The sequence below is a fragment of the Zootermopsis nevadensis genome, unplaced genomic scaffold (assembly GCF_977971745.1).
Source record: "Zootermopsis nevadensis isolate Lab colony 2312 unplaced genomic scaffold, Znev_1.0 Znev_ptg000007l, whole genome shotgun sequence".
In the NCBI taxonomy this organism is placed as follows: domain Eukaryota; kingdom Metazoa; phylum Arthropoda; class Insecta; order Blattodea; family Termopsidae; genus Zootermopsis; species Zootermopsis nevadensis.
The window spans coordinates 9,420,502-9,432,131 of NW_028259139.1; the positions used below are offsets into that span (position 1 = coordinate 9,420,502).

Genomic DNA, 11,630 nt, shown 5'->3' on the forward strand with positions numbered 1-11,630 from the left:
ATGGCTTTTATAGATCTTGCTGGGGAAACAAACGTTGGGACTGGATTCATCTCGTTCAGAATAAGGACCAATGGCGGGCTACTGTGCACACAATAATAAACCATCGGGTCTCATAAAGATGGGGAATTTATTGACTATATGGTCGTTCCGTTATATTCACAAGATAGAATGTTTTTTTATGAATTGTCAGTTATGACGTAATGGCTACCAACTCGTTCATTCCTATCATGTCAAAATTCACAGCGACAACTGTCTTAATATTCTCAATAACTTATTGGACAGTTGGATAGAAAATGATCGATAAATTCACCAATTGTGTGACTCTTCATCTGCTCAGTGTTTAAACATGACTTCAGTTATGGCCTTCTCTAGTGCTGAGATTCACGAAATTTATCGTCCTGATGATGGAGGCAGCAAGGACCTCCGAAACACTGGTACATTTCTAACACACTACACCGAGCTATTACCCATAAGGCAGCCATATTCTCTACATTCGTCACAAAACTGATGATAGAATCAAATTAAAGTCAGGCCTCCACCATTATAAAGAATCACAAAAGAAAGCGGACAAATAAATGTCCATACCTCGATTTTGGAACCTGTAATCTTTTCTGTTTCGAGGGTCTTAGACCAAGGCAGTTGGAAAGTCTGTACTCCCTGTTGCAGTAATAAAATAAGATCCTTAATCTCCTTCAATTGAAGAAATTTTCTAAATTCTATCCTGACACACGATTGGAATTTGTAGGTAGGGATTAAGGCTATCGTAAAATAATATTTATTAAATATTGTTATACTTTTAGGGGACATTTTACGAGTCTAAATATATCTTTACTCTTCCGACAGCCCAAAAGTATTTGATAGTAAATCAGGTAGAATTGATTGTAACATAATACGTATACATTACATACATAACTGACTGAAATTTCAGTACAAAATTGTTCCAGGCTATATGTCCACTCCAGATATCGGAAGGGTCGCCTTTCCTATCGCTAGAGTTTTACTTTATCCAGATCTGGAAGTTTCTGTTCTATCAGCTCCTCGACATCAATCGAGTCCATGATATCCTGCACACGCGTCTTGATAGGTCCTTCCACAGCATTCACTATCTGATAACGCAACAAGTTAGGCAAGACATTTACAACAAATTCGATTACATAATCCAAAGTTCCAGCACCATCCATGCGAACTTGAATATTACCAACTTTGAAATCAAGGTCTTTAAGGATGGGTCTTTTCCTCGTGTCCATTGGCTGACTTACTTCTGTCTTGGCATGGATATACTCGACGGTGAAGATGGCAGATCCCGCCTGACTAACCAATCCTCCGACATTCACCTCCCACAGAGTCCTGCCTTCAAGCCTCTGCGTTCCCACGTGAACCCCTACGTATACGATGTTATCTTCCATCGTCACGCTCACATTTCCGACTCTGTAGAAAGAAGACATACCCGAGGCCCAGGAATGGGTGAGGTCAATTCGGAATATTCCGGCAGTGTAGTTGTAATCCGGGAGGTGATAGGGGTCGTAACCCATCTCACGCACATGACGCCTCCCCTCTGCTAGGGCCATGTCAAGTGGGGAGATGGAGTTGGGAAATGTCTGCGGCAAAGCCCGGATGTGCTTGTTCACGTCACCACGAATATTAGTGTTCACCTCGGTCAGAATGAAGGGTTTGATGCTGTCAAAGAGAAACGTTCCGACTGAGTTGATGATACCCTGCAGAGGAGAAACACATCGGTTATAAGAGTCGTTCTTAAGCAACCAGAAACGTGTTTTCTCGGATGTCTAAGGGATTTCTTCGCTCAGCTATTCAAAACATTCCCTGTGTAACCCAAAGATTCATTACCGTGTTCAGTCTACCATTGGCTCCTGTTCTGAACCCATTTCACATCTTATCATCCCATTTTCCTTAATAACCACTTTAATATTATCCTATTATCCTATAAAACTAAATTTGTAATGACGAAACACTCTTTTCTCGTTAATATTCGCCACAGAGAAAAACTTGTTGGATAAAACATGTCTAAACGTAATTGGTAAAGATTTCACATCAGTCTACATACGTATATTTTTCAAATAAAAAAAGAATTTAATAGAATAACATTACGCGGTAACAATAGAAATGAAAAATATTCTATGACTCATTCTTCACAAACATTGCCGCACACTTAACAAACTAACTAACTAGATGGTTTAGGGAACCAGAATGTTCATCACAGAATTAACCAAAGCCCTCCACCGGTACCTGTCCTGGGCCAACAAAATCGAATCGCCTTCAACTCCTATCTCCCACAGATCTGCCACACACTTAAAACAATTTAAAACATTTAGAGCATTTTAAACGGGATATCTAGTTCGTAGCACATACAATTTAAAACTTTCAATGATTGTACAGACCTGGAAGAGACTTCCTAAGAAACCGAGGTTCTCGAAGTTCATGGCGATGTCCTGGAATAAAATGTCCATGTCGATATTCTGTGCTTGCAATTGGCCTCCGCGTTCTACTTCGAGCTTTGCAAAACCTTCGATGTACACGTTAGACAAAGTGACATTGAAGGGCCCGTTGGAACGACTGAACCATGAAGACATCGTGTAGTTTCCTAAGACCTCCAGCTTCTCTATACGCAAACCCACAGACAACTGAAAACCGAAAAAAAATCGTATCACACCGCGTTCTTACCTCATTTTCATCCTTTAACTTATTCATGCAACTGGATTATTGTGGCAAAAATTAAAGATAAATAAATTTTGTAATATCGGAAACAATTATTCTTCTTTAATTCGTTAGCTATACATCACATCATATCGATAAACCTTTATAAGTGTTAGACCATTAAAACTTCTATCCTGCTCTAAATTAACCCAATCCACACCCTTCAACCTTCCATTTTAATATAATCCTCCCATGTATTCCTATATCTTCCTATGTTTTCTTTCCGTTAGGTGTTAAAAAGAAAATTCTATGCCCATTTCTCATTTCCACCATGTGTGCTACATGCCCCGCCAATCTAATTCCTCTTGATGTTATTTCGTCCCTCTTTACCCGAAATATCCTCTTCATCCTGTGGCCACAACATTCTGCATCTATGCAATCTAAACGTGATTGTGAGTCGAGTCTAAAGTTCAACGACAAAGGTACAACACATAACAGGACTACCAACCTGCATTGCCGCTAGATCGGACTTGATGTGCTGGATTCGAAACCGACTTAGACCGTGTACGTGAGCGGACTTGAAGTTCATTGTAGCATACGTGAAGGAATGCTTCATGTCTGGGATTGGCATTGGGTCCGAAATTGGTGCGCCGGGAATTCCCACGGGATCTGCCTGCTTGTAGTGGTCCAGGATCATTCTCACCTGGTCGCTCAACTTGCGTTCACCTAGGGCAGTTAGGTTGCCCAAAGATTCTGCATCTTCGCTCGTCGAAGAAACTAAAATTGAGATGCATCAATCCATGGTAACATTTTATCTACGGGATCATTCTAACTTTAAGGATACTTTTTTATTTTACTAAGTACATTGCTCGTCAAAAAACAACGGGGTAATTCTAAAGCGAGTAAACACACATGGTCATAAATATCACTCCATAAGACCCGCACGAAACACGGATTTATGCCAGCGTTTTCTTATGTTGTGTTGTCCTGCGTAGGTAAAAGCCTTGCAATGGGCTGATCCTACCCAAGGAACTTTACCAAATATCGGCAAAGTTCGAAAAACCTGCATATAATTCTCTAGTAAGTGCCAAGGCTGAAAAAGGGCTAAAACTCAAATGTAGTAGTAAAGACGCATTGTGGAGAAACCGATGCACAATTAGATTAATTTTCAGCGATGTCTCAAGGATTCAGCTGGTCACAGTTCAATTTTAACTTAATACCCTGACTGACGAAAGTTATTTGTGACTGCTTAGCGTACATTCCGTCACACACGACAATCTTTGGCTGAAGGAATCTATTTTGTTCCGTTGATAAAGGACATGGTTCAACAACGAAATAGCCGGCAGGCCTATCTGTCTGCTGATTGCTTCAACTGAGAGATACTCGAAACAGAGTTTGCTTTACTACTTAGAACATGTGCAGATTCAACGAATTTCTATGACGTCAACAACAAATTGATGCATATATTTAGACAAAAACCTGAAGAAAAAATACAATTTCGGAAACCTAGACGTACATAGGAGGGTAATATTAAAATTGTTCTTGAATAAATGGGTTGTGGAGCTTACTGAATTCATCTGGCTGAGGACAGGGTCCATGGCGGATTATTGTAAGCATAATAAGAATTTCGAAAAAATTGAAGACTTTATTGAGCGACTGTCAGGCTTATGCTGTGATCAGCCACGGCTGGTTTGTCCGACACTCCAGACGAATGCAGTGGTGTTGTTCTGCCATACCACAAGGTTTTCGTAGTTTTCCTCCGTCTCTCCAAATGGACGTCGATACAGACAGATAAGCCATAACCGTTTCTTCTAAAGCATTACCCACTTACCATTAATGATCAAGTTTCCATATCATCGGACTCTACAGGAACTACGTAACCTTGCGACAGTATTGTGAAGGAACACACAGTATTAGGCACATTGAGCTAAACTAAACGCAACGAAACTTGTTACTGCATCCAACTTGGTCGTAAAATAATGTACGTATAAACAACCAAACATTGCTGTTGAGTGATTAAATCTCATGCTTCGTATTCAGGAGAGTCTGGGTTTGAGTCTCGTCCCCAATATGGGAAATCTAAGGATTTTTCAATATTTTCCCCATAAAAAATGTTCCGAGTTACCTTAAAATATGTCAAGACCACTTCTTTCATCATTCACCATAATCCATTAGACTTATTACGTGTAGAGTTGATAAAGCGTCGTTAAATAAAATCACCAAATATATTCTTCAATACGTCATTTAAATTACGACACAAATATCGTGAAACCCCACCCAAAAAACGCATTAGTAACCGATCACCATTTTCTAAAGAGGTACCGTCTCCTATTTAATGTCTGATTCTATATTCAAGGTCATAAGACTCCATGGTAAAATGTAAAATTATTTTACTTTCAGATATATATATGCCCAACAGCCACACTTCTAAAACAATCCCGAAAGACATAAATTAATTGCAACTGCAGTAACTTACCAATATTTCTTCCTGTAAGAATTAACAAACAGCATAAAATATACATCGTCACATCCATGTTGATAAGAGTTCTCAATTATCACACGAGTTCCAACAAACGAGTAACGCCACTTTATTATTAACGCTGAAATGTATTGGCCCTTCTATCCAGTAGATGCAGCATTACAAACACATTAACACGCTTAACATTGTAAAACACACAAACAAACAAAACACACTAACATGTCCAGATTCCATACCGCATTCAGGCCCGGTCAGCCCACAAATCCATGTTCTTAACTGCTGAGGGTTAAAGTTCACATAGTTACAACAGAGGTTATCAAAAACCAGCGATGACATGCAAAGCGCTGGTTTCCTAGCCAACAAGCTAGTGGGGGAGCTCCATGAACACTCAATACTGGATTCATTGCTCCAAATGTTGGGGTCACGTGAGTTAATATGGCTGATGGGGCCTGTTCATGAGTACATCACGAACTACAATAATACATAGGCGGTTCAAATTTGAACCAGAATTTTTATTACAGTGTTAATAAATCGTCTTAAGCAATCTTCATACAATACTCTCTGCTCTCATTTTAACCGGACTCTTACATTTGTTTACATTGTGTAGTTCACATTACCACAAAAGAGGGCAGCTTCTCGGAAGAGCTGGTTCGTTCGTATTTGACGACGATTTTCCGAATGTTGGAATGTAGATGGAACAGTTTGGCCCGAAAAAAAAATTGGAAAGGTGTTCTTGGAGGACACCCATATTCCAGTTCTTCATGCCACATCACATGGGTTGTTCTTCCACTAATGTGAACCAGGTTCTTTGTTGCATCCTAGTCCGTTCTTGAACTGTGATCCCAAACAGTTGTTAGGCAAAAAATTAAAACAATGACCTAAGTTCATTTTTGCTCTAAATCCCATTGTTTCGCAACAATTCACTTTCATCATGAAGATGTACACGAAGAACACCTTAATACCTTATGGTTTTCCTCAGTCCCACCACATAAATGCTGGTATAGTACCTTAAAACACACAACTACTGCTTCCTTCTACAACCTTTGCAATTCTTAATTCAGAATAATCTTAAAGTTTGATGATACAAAACAAACAAAGTCCGAAAAGTGCTAGCAAATAAACCAAGAATCAATCATTGGTTGATTGTCAAAATAAACAGCAATCCACTTCCCTAAACAGCATTAACCAACTGATCTTAGTAATGGTGACAGAGTTTACTTTGAGGTACGGACTGAATGTTTAAAAACTGGATAGACTTCATGATTCCGAGGGTTAAAGTGACGAAAAAGAAGATGAACACAGAAAAGTGATCAAATCCAAATAACAGATATGGAACAGAATGATCCTGAACAAGACGGTTAGAGGGAACTAAGACAAATTTAAGCAATTGAAGGGATCGGAACAATCGGCAGGTGAAACAGACATGTAAGGAATCATAAGGTGTGTTAAATATAAAGGCTGCTTTCAAATGTTTTATTTTCAATCAGCCCAATGTCCAATCTTCGTCTTTTTTCAGTCTTATTTGATGCGCCATAATATTAACCATGTTCAGTCTTACAGTTTCTTGAATGTATAGCACCATTAAAATATCAGTTCTTACACAACTGAAATTAAACATTCATGGATCTTAATTTATAAAATAAAAGCTGTATCAAATTCAGAACAACAGACCTTCTCATAGTCACCAAAACTTATCCGCATTTACAAAAACATCGCAAATTCCTCAAACAGATCAGAACCACACATCCGTTGATTATTCAATCACAATGTAGAAATATATTATAAGTAAATACATTAAAATACAACTTCAAATTATTACATAAATGTTTGTTAACCACAATGACACTTCACTGTATTGGAGGGAAATGATGGGAAATTTAATCTTACTTTATTGGTATCATGTACAACAAATATCATTATTCTGGAACAGCTTGTACGTGATAATCACAAGTTTCAAAATAGTCTCTACAAATTAACGCAATAAATGCTGATTAATGTCTCCCAATTAACAAACAATGACCATCAATGCTCCAATCACTTTATGCATTTATCGGAGTGAACATAAATGTATGTTCGTTAGCAGCTTTGATGGCGAGTCATTGATATTTATTTCTGAAGCCATGGGCCATGTCACCGACATCTCAGACAACATCCTCCATCAGGGCTGACTTCGGCGAAACGACCCACTTCCACAGCGTAAGCGCCCGAAAGGAAATATTTGTAACTATAATGAAAATCTCATATCCTGCACAGCGACTATTCTGTTCTCGCTGCATCACGAGGGAAAATTACCGACTCAACTCTGTATAAGAGGAAACATCAAACCCCATGACACGTCAAGACATTTCTGATGACAAGAAGTTAACATAAATTATACAAGAAGTTTCCAAAACCAGGGTTCTGAAGAAATCAAACCCTCAAATACAATGTGCATAACATCAACTTTACAAAATAGATCAATTATATGAATAATACACAAAACATTAATAAAGATAAATACATGAAATGAAAAAAGTAAAATAATCTGGTCTTTATTCGACTCAAAAATTCTGACATTCACTCCTTCTTCTCATCCTTATGAACATGTTCCCTCACAGCCGGCGCATTTGTTAGTACGATCGGGATTATACGTTCCCTGGCTGCCAGGAGAGGCATGGGCTTCAGAGACGCTGTGACGGTAAGAATGCCATCAGAAGACAAGTTTGACTTTAGAGTGTCAAGCCTGACTGCAGATGGCAATTTGTAACGTCGCTGGAACTGGCGTGATATGAAGCCATGTTCATCCTGTCGCTCTTCATGTTTTGCTTCAATTACAATGAAGTCATCCACCATCTTCACTGTTATTTCCTCAGGAGAAAATTGTTGTACATCCAAATTCACCTATAACGAATAATAATAATTTTCAGAAACAAGCCTTAATATTAGTATTCATATAATAATGTACCTTAAAATACTTTTTTTGTTATAATTCCACTGAAATTAAGTGCACTCATTTGATCTGGCTGACATAACTTAGTATAAACACACAAGGCCACATGCCAAATGCCAACAACCCCAAAATTAAATCCCCTTTTCTCAGATGATAAAGGTTATTTCTTGAATCCCAAGCAAAGAGCATCTGAAGTAACTTGTTATTCATCTGGGAAATAAACAACCAATTATTACATAGTCACTACAACACACCAATCATTTATCAATGACAGTATGTAAACTACAAGACTTCAGTGATTTTTATCCTGAACACAACACAGTACACACCAACATATCATTTAAAATCTTACCTTGAAACAATCTTTATCATCCTCAATTTTACACACAGTATTTCTCTGATAGGGCAAAGGATGGTAATATCCAAAATTCAATGGTCCAACAGCAGAACGTCGTGGTGTTGCATGAGCGAGACCATGCAATATTCCATGTCCAAAATTCTGATCAAACAGAGAATGACGAAACTGTCGCATATCATCCATCATAAGTGGGATTACTGACATCTGTATAAACATAAATATTAAAAATGAGTTAAAGTTGTAACCTAATACACACACCTAACCTCAAAGATCTGTGGTACTGAACCCAAATCATATTACACACTACAACCAGACAGCAGTAACACATGCCCTCTATACAGTAACTTTCTAGCATGGTAATTTGTAAATTATCACTATATTCACTCTTAATAATATCCTTGTAATTCTACAAGAAATGACCAATGTTATACTCTACACTGCAACTCCAGTTTTACTTCTTTAAACCACATAGTGTGTGACGTTTCATAAACAAAATTAAATATGGATTCACTTTTCATATTTCTTAAAAATACAGTTTGAATTTAAAATTGCCTCTTTTTTAAACCCTCCCCTTTCCGATACAGCACATTTCGATTGTTTTTCCTTTCCGTTATACACTGACAAGAAATCTCTGACGTAAATTATTTCATAAGCACAAATTTCAAGTACTACGTTCAACAAGCGTAGCCTACGTACATTAGTAATTTTTATAAAAATAGTACTATCGAAAACAAACTTCTTAAAAAACATGCGTGTTTACTTATAACTTACCATTCAATGTGGATTTGAAGTATTTTAACAGGGAGTCTGTTTTGCTGGTAACAGTATTAACGAAAAACAGCTTGTTTCTTGCACTTCCGACGACGAAGAAACGTCAAATCACATGAAAAACACAAAACTTTGCATTACCGGTAGCACCTGCCGTCACCCACTTATATATCTGCTTCGACCTTGCTCAAGAACCACTGCGAAGTTTCTACGGCCGTCTAGAAACGTCATTCTTGAATTCACAGCTGACGTGATGTAGTTGTGCAACGTAGAGCGGCAAATTTAAACATGAAAATTAACAACAATTAACAGTATTATTTCTCTAATTATAAACTTGTTCCAGTTTTCACGTATTTAATTTAAGCTGATAGAATGGGTTGAGTAAGCGGTCAAATGTTCCACTGTGATGCTAAATACTGGTTTCGGTAATTTGACCAAACATCGTCACTCTTGCCCTTGAAGCAGCTCACTGAAGTTTGCAGTAACGAGGGTAGGTGTTCTACACTATCCGGCTTAATAAATTACACTGTTTTGTTATGTGAATTCTAAAATTTGTTTCAATTTGGGGGAAAAATAATTTAGCAATAAATATGATTTTTCAGCCTGAAGATGGAGAATGTTCCACCGAAACCTCGACATACAAACAGAAATGTACATTATCCAATTGTGTTAAATATTCATATTAAAATGTAAGCACAAAAATTTATATTGTTTTACGCCAGCCTTTTGGAGTGAAATTAAGGGCAAGGGATTTGTGATTCTGGAGTTAATTAATGAAGCATGATGTCTTTCTCTGGTGTTGGAACCGTTAAGTTTTCATTAAAATATGCGGAATAAATTGAGCACTTGTAGATGTTGGTACTCTAGCATCTCAAATCAAAAGCGCGCGTACTTCCATAATGTTGGTTATCCTGTGAACCTAATTACCAATGTATGAAACCTCATGGGCAGTTGCAAGGATGGTAGAAACAAATTAAATGAAACCATAACCTCACTTCTGTTCTGTTTTTAAAGGTACGAGAATGTAAATACTGAATAACATTACGCCGAACTGAAATGAGAATTCGCCGTCCTAGAACCTTGACCAGTGGGAATGTAATATTTGCTACGATTCTTGGTACGATCGGAGGTGTTTATATTTGGAAACCATTCTGGAAAGAGCAAATGAGTAAAAGAATTGTTGAAAAACCAGAAGCAAAGTAAAATATGAAGTTTTAAATCTGTACCAGTGTGTAAGGTAATAATAAGAGCTAACATTTGTATGTATATCTGTGGAAATAATCTTTCTTAGCAGTTCTGGAGATTCAGATAATTTTTCATTCCAGACCTCCGTGGAAGAAGAGTGAAATAAAGTCTGTGGAAATTGCAACTTTAAATACACAAAATGAAAAGATCTGGACTGTTCAGCCTTGTAAACAGTCATCCCGTAACACTAATGGCTGCAGGACTTGTTGCTACCTGTGGTATATTATTTACATATCACAAAGTTATAAAACCTGTTTTAAAAAAAAGAAAATATGAAGAAGCAAAGGGTTATGCAGAATATTTATTTCAAGAAGAATCAAAGAAACCGAACTCCTAAAGAAGCCACACAATGTAACCAAGTAAAAGCACTGAAGTTGACATACGTGAAATGTGCACAAAATAGTAATTTAATATTAAATTAGTTTTGAAAAGAAGGTTCTCCAATATGTTACAATCCTTTACTGTGTTTGGCAGACTAGGAATTCCTATTAAAATATGTACTGTTGTTTGCTCCTGAAATTATAGTGTAGTCACAACTATTAATCAATTCTGCATTTAATTATTTTAAACCTTTTTGTCTTTAGTCTGAATTTTTCCCTGACTGCCTCTCATTTAATGTAATTTAAATATCTTGCAAGAGCTCAACATTTGGGTCTCTTATAAGCTAAAGGTTAACCTTTTCTGACTATGCACAGAAGTGTTTATTTAGTACGAGAAACCTTAAGTTTTTGTGCTAAAAGGATGAATTGATAATAAAAATTTTATAAACCTTAAAATCAAGTAGAAACTGAATGATTTATTAAAAATTATGCTCACAAATGCTATAAATTTCAGAATTCATGTCATTTGTTCCAAAAAAACATGCTGTGGTTTGCTATACCAAATGGTATAAAAAAATTGATCCATAAAAATAAGGATATCTTTCACTTCTTAGCAACTTTTCTGACCTACAGCTGAAGCAGAATGTTTCAACATTGCATCCCATCACTAGAATTAAAGAAACCTGATTAAAGAAAAACTTAATGTACTTCGTTATGTAAACAAACAAGACACAATAAAAGGATATCACTCAAGATTCCAAAGTTCAAACTTATTACAGTAGGTGAACACCATATTAAGAGGTGTATTTGATTCCGGGGTTGCTTTGGATCTCAACCTAAGAAACTTAGGAAAGCTGTTGAAGCACAGAATTGGAGGGG

The 11,630-nt window shown here is 37.1% G+C and overlaps 2 protein-coding genes and 1 long non-coding RNA gene across 3 annotated transcripts; 1 reads left to right on the plus strand and 2 right to left on the minus strand.

Moving 5' to 3' along the window:
- Nucleotides 1–108: 108 nt before the first annotated feature.
- Nucleotides 109–5,514, minus strand: LOC110829087 (uncharacterized). The gene is made up of 4 exons (XM_022062432.2): nt 5,129–5,514; nt 3,161–3,429; nt 2,397–2,639; nt 109–1,715 (listed from the first exon to the last, which is right to left on the minus strand). Exons 1-4 carry the CDS (start codon nt 5,184–5,186, stop codon nt 990–992), a joined length of 1,296 nt encoding a protein of 431 aa, XP_021918124.1. The 5' UTR covers nt 5,187–5,514; the 3' UTR covers nt 109–989.
- Nucleotides 5,515–6,590: 1,076 nt separating this feature from the next.
- On the minus strand, nt 6,591–9,413 carry LOC110829090 (protein lethal(2)essential for life). Its single transcript, XM_022062451.2, has 3 exons — nt 9,190–9,413; nt 8,413–8,622; nt 6,591–8,011 (listed from the first exon to the last, which is right to left on the minus strand). Exons 1-3 carry the CDS (start codon nt 9,190–9,192, stop codon nt 7,688–7,690), a joined length of 537 nt encoding a protein of 178 aa, XP_021918143.1. The 5' UTR covers nt 9,193–9,413; the 3' UTR covers nt 6,591–7,687.
- A 664-nt stretch (nt 9,414–10,077) lies between these two features.
- LOC110829091 (uncharacterized) lies at nt 10,078–11,504 on the plus strand. Its single transcript, XR_002542847.2, has 2 exons — nt 10,078–10,423; nt 10,512–11,504. It is a non-coding gene; the product is annotated as an uncharacterized LOC110829091 (long non-coding RNA).
- Nucleotides 11,505–11,630: the final 126 nt, after the last annotated feature.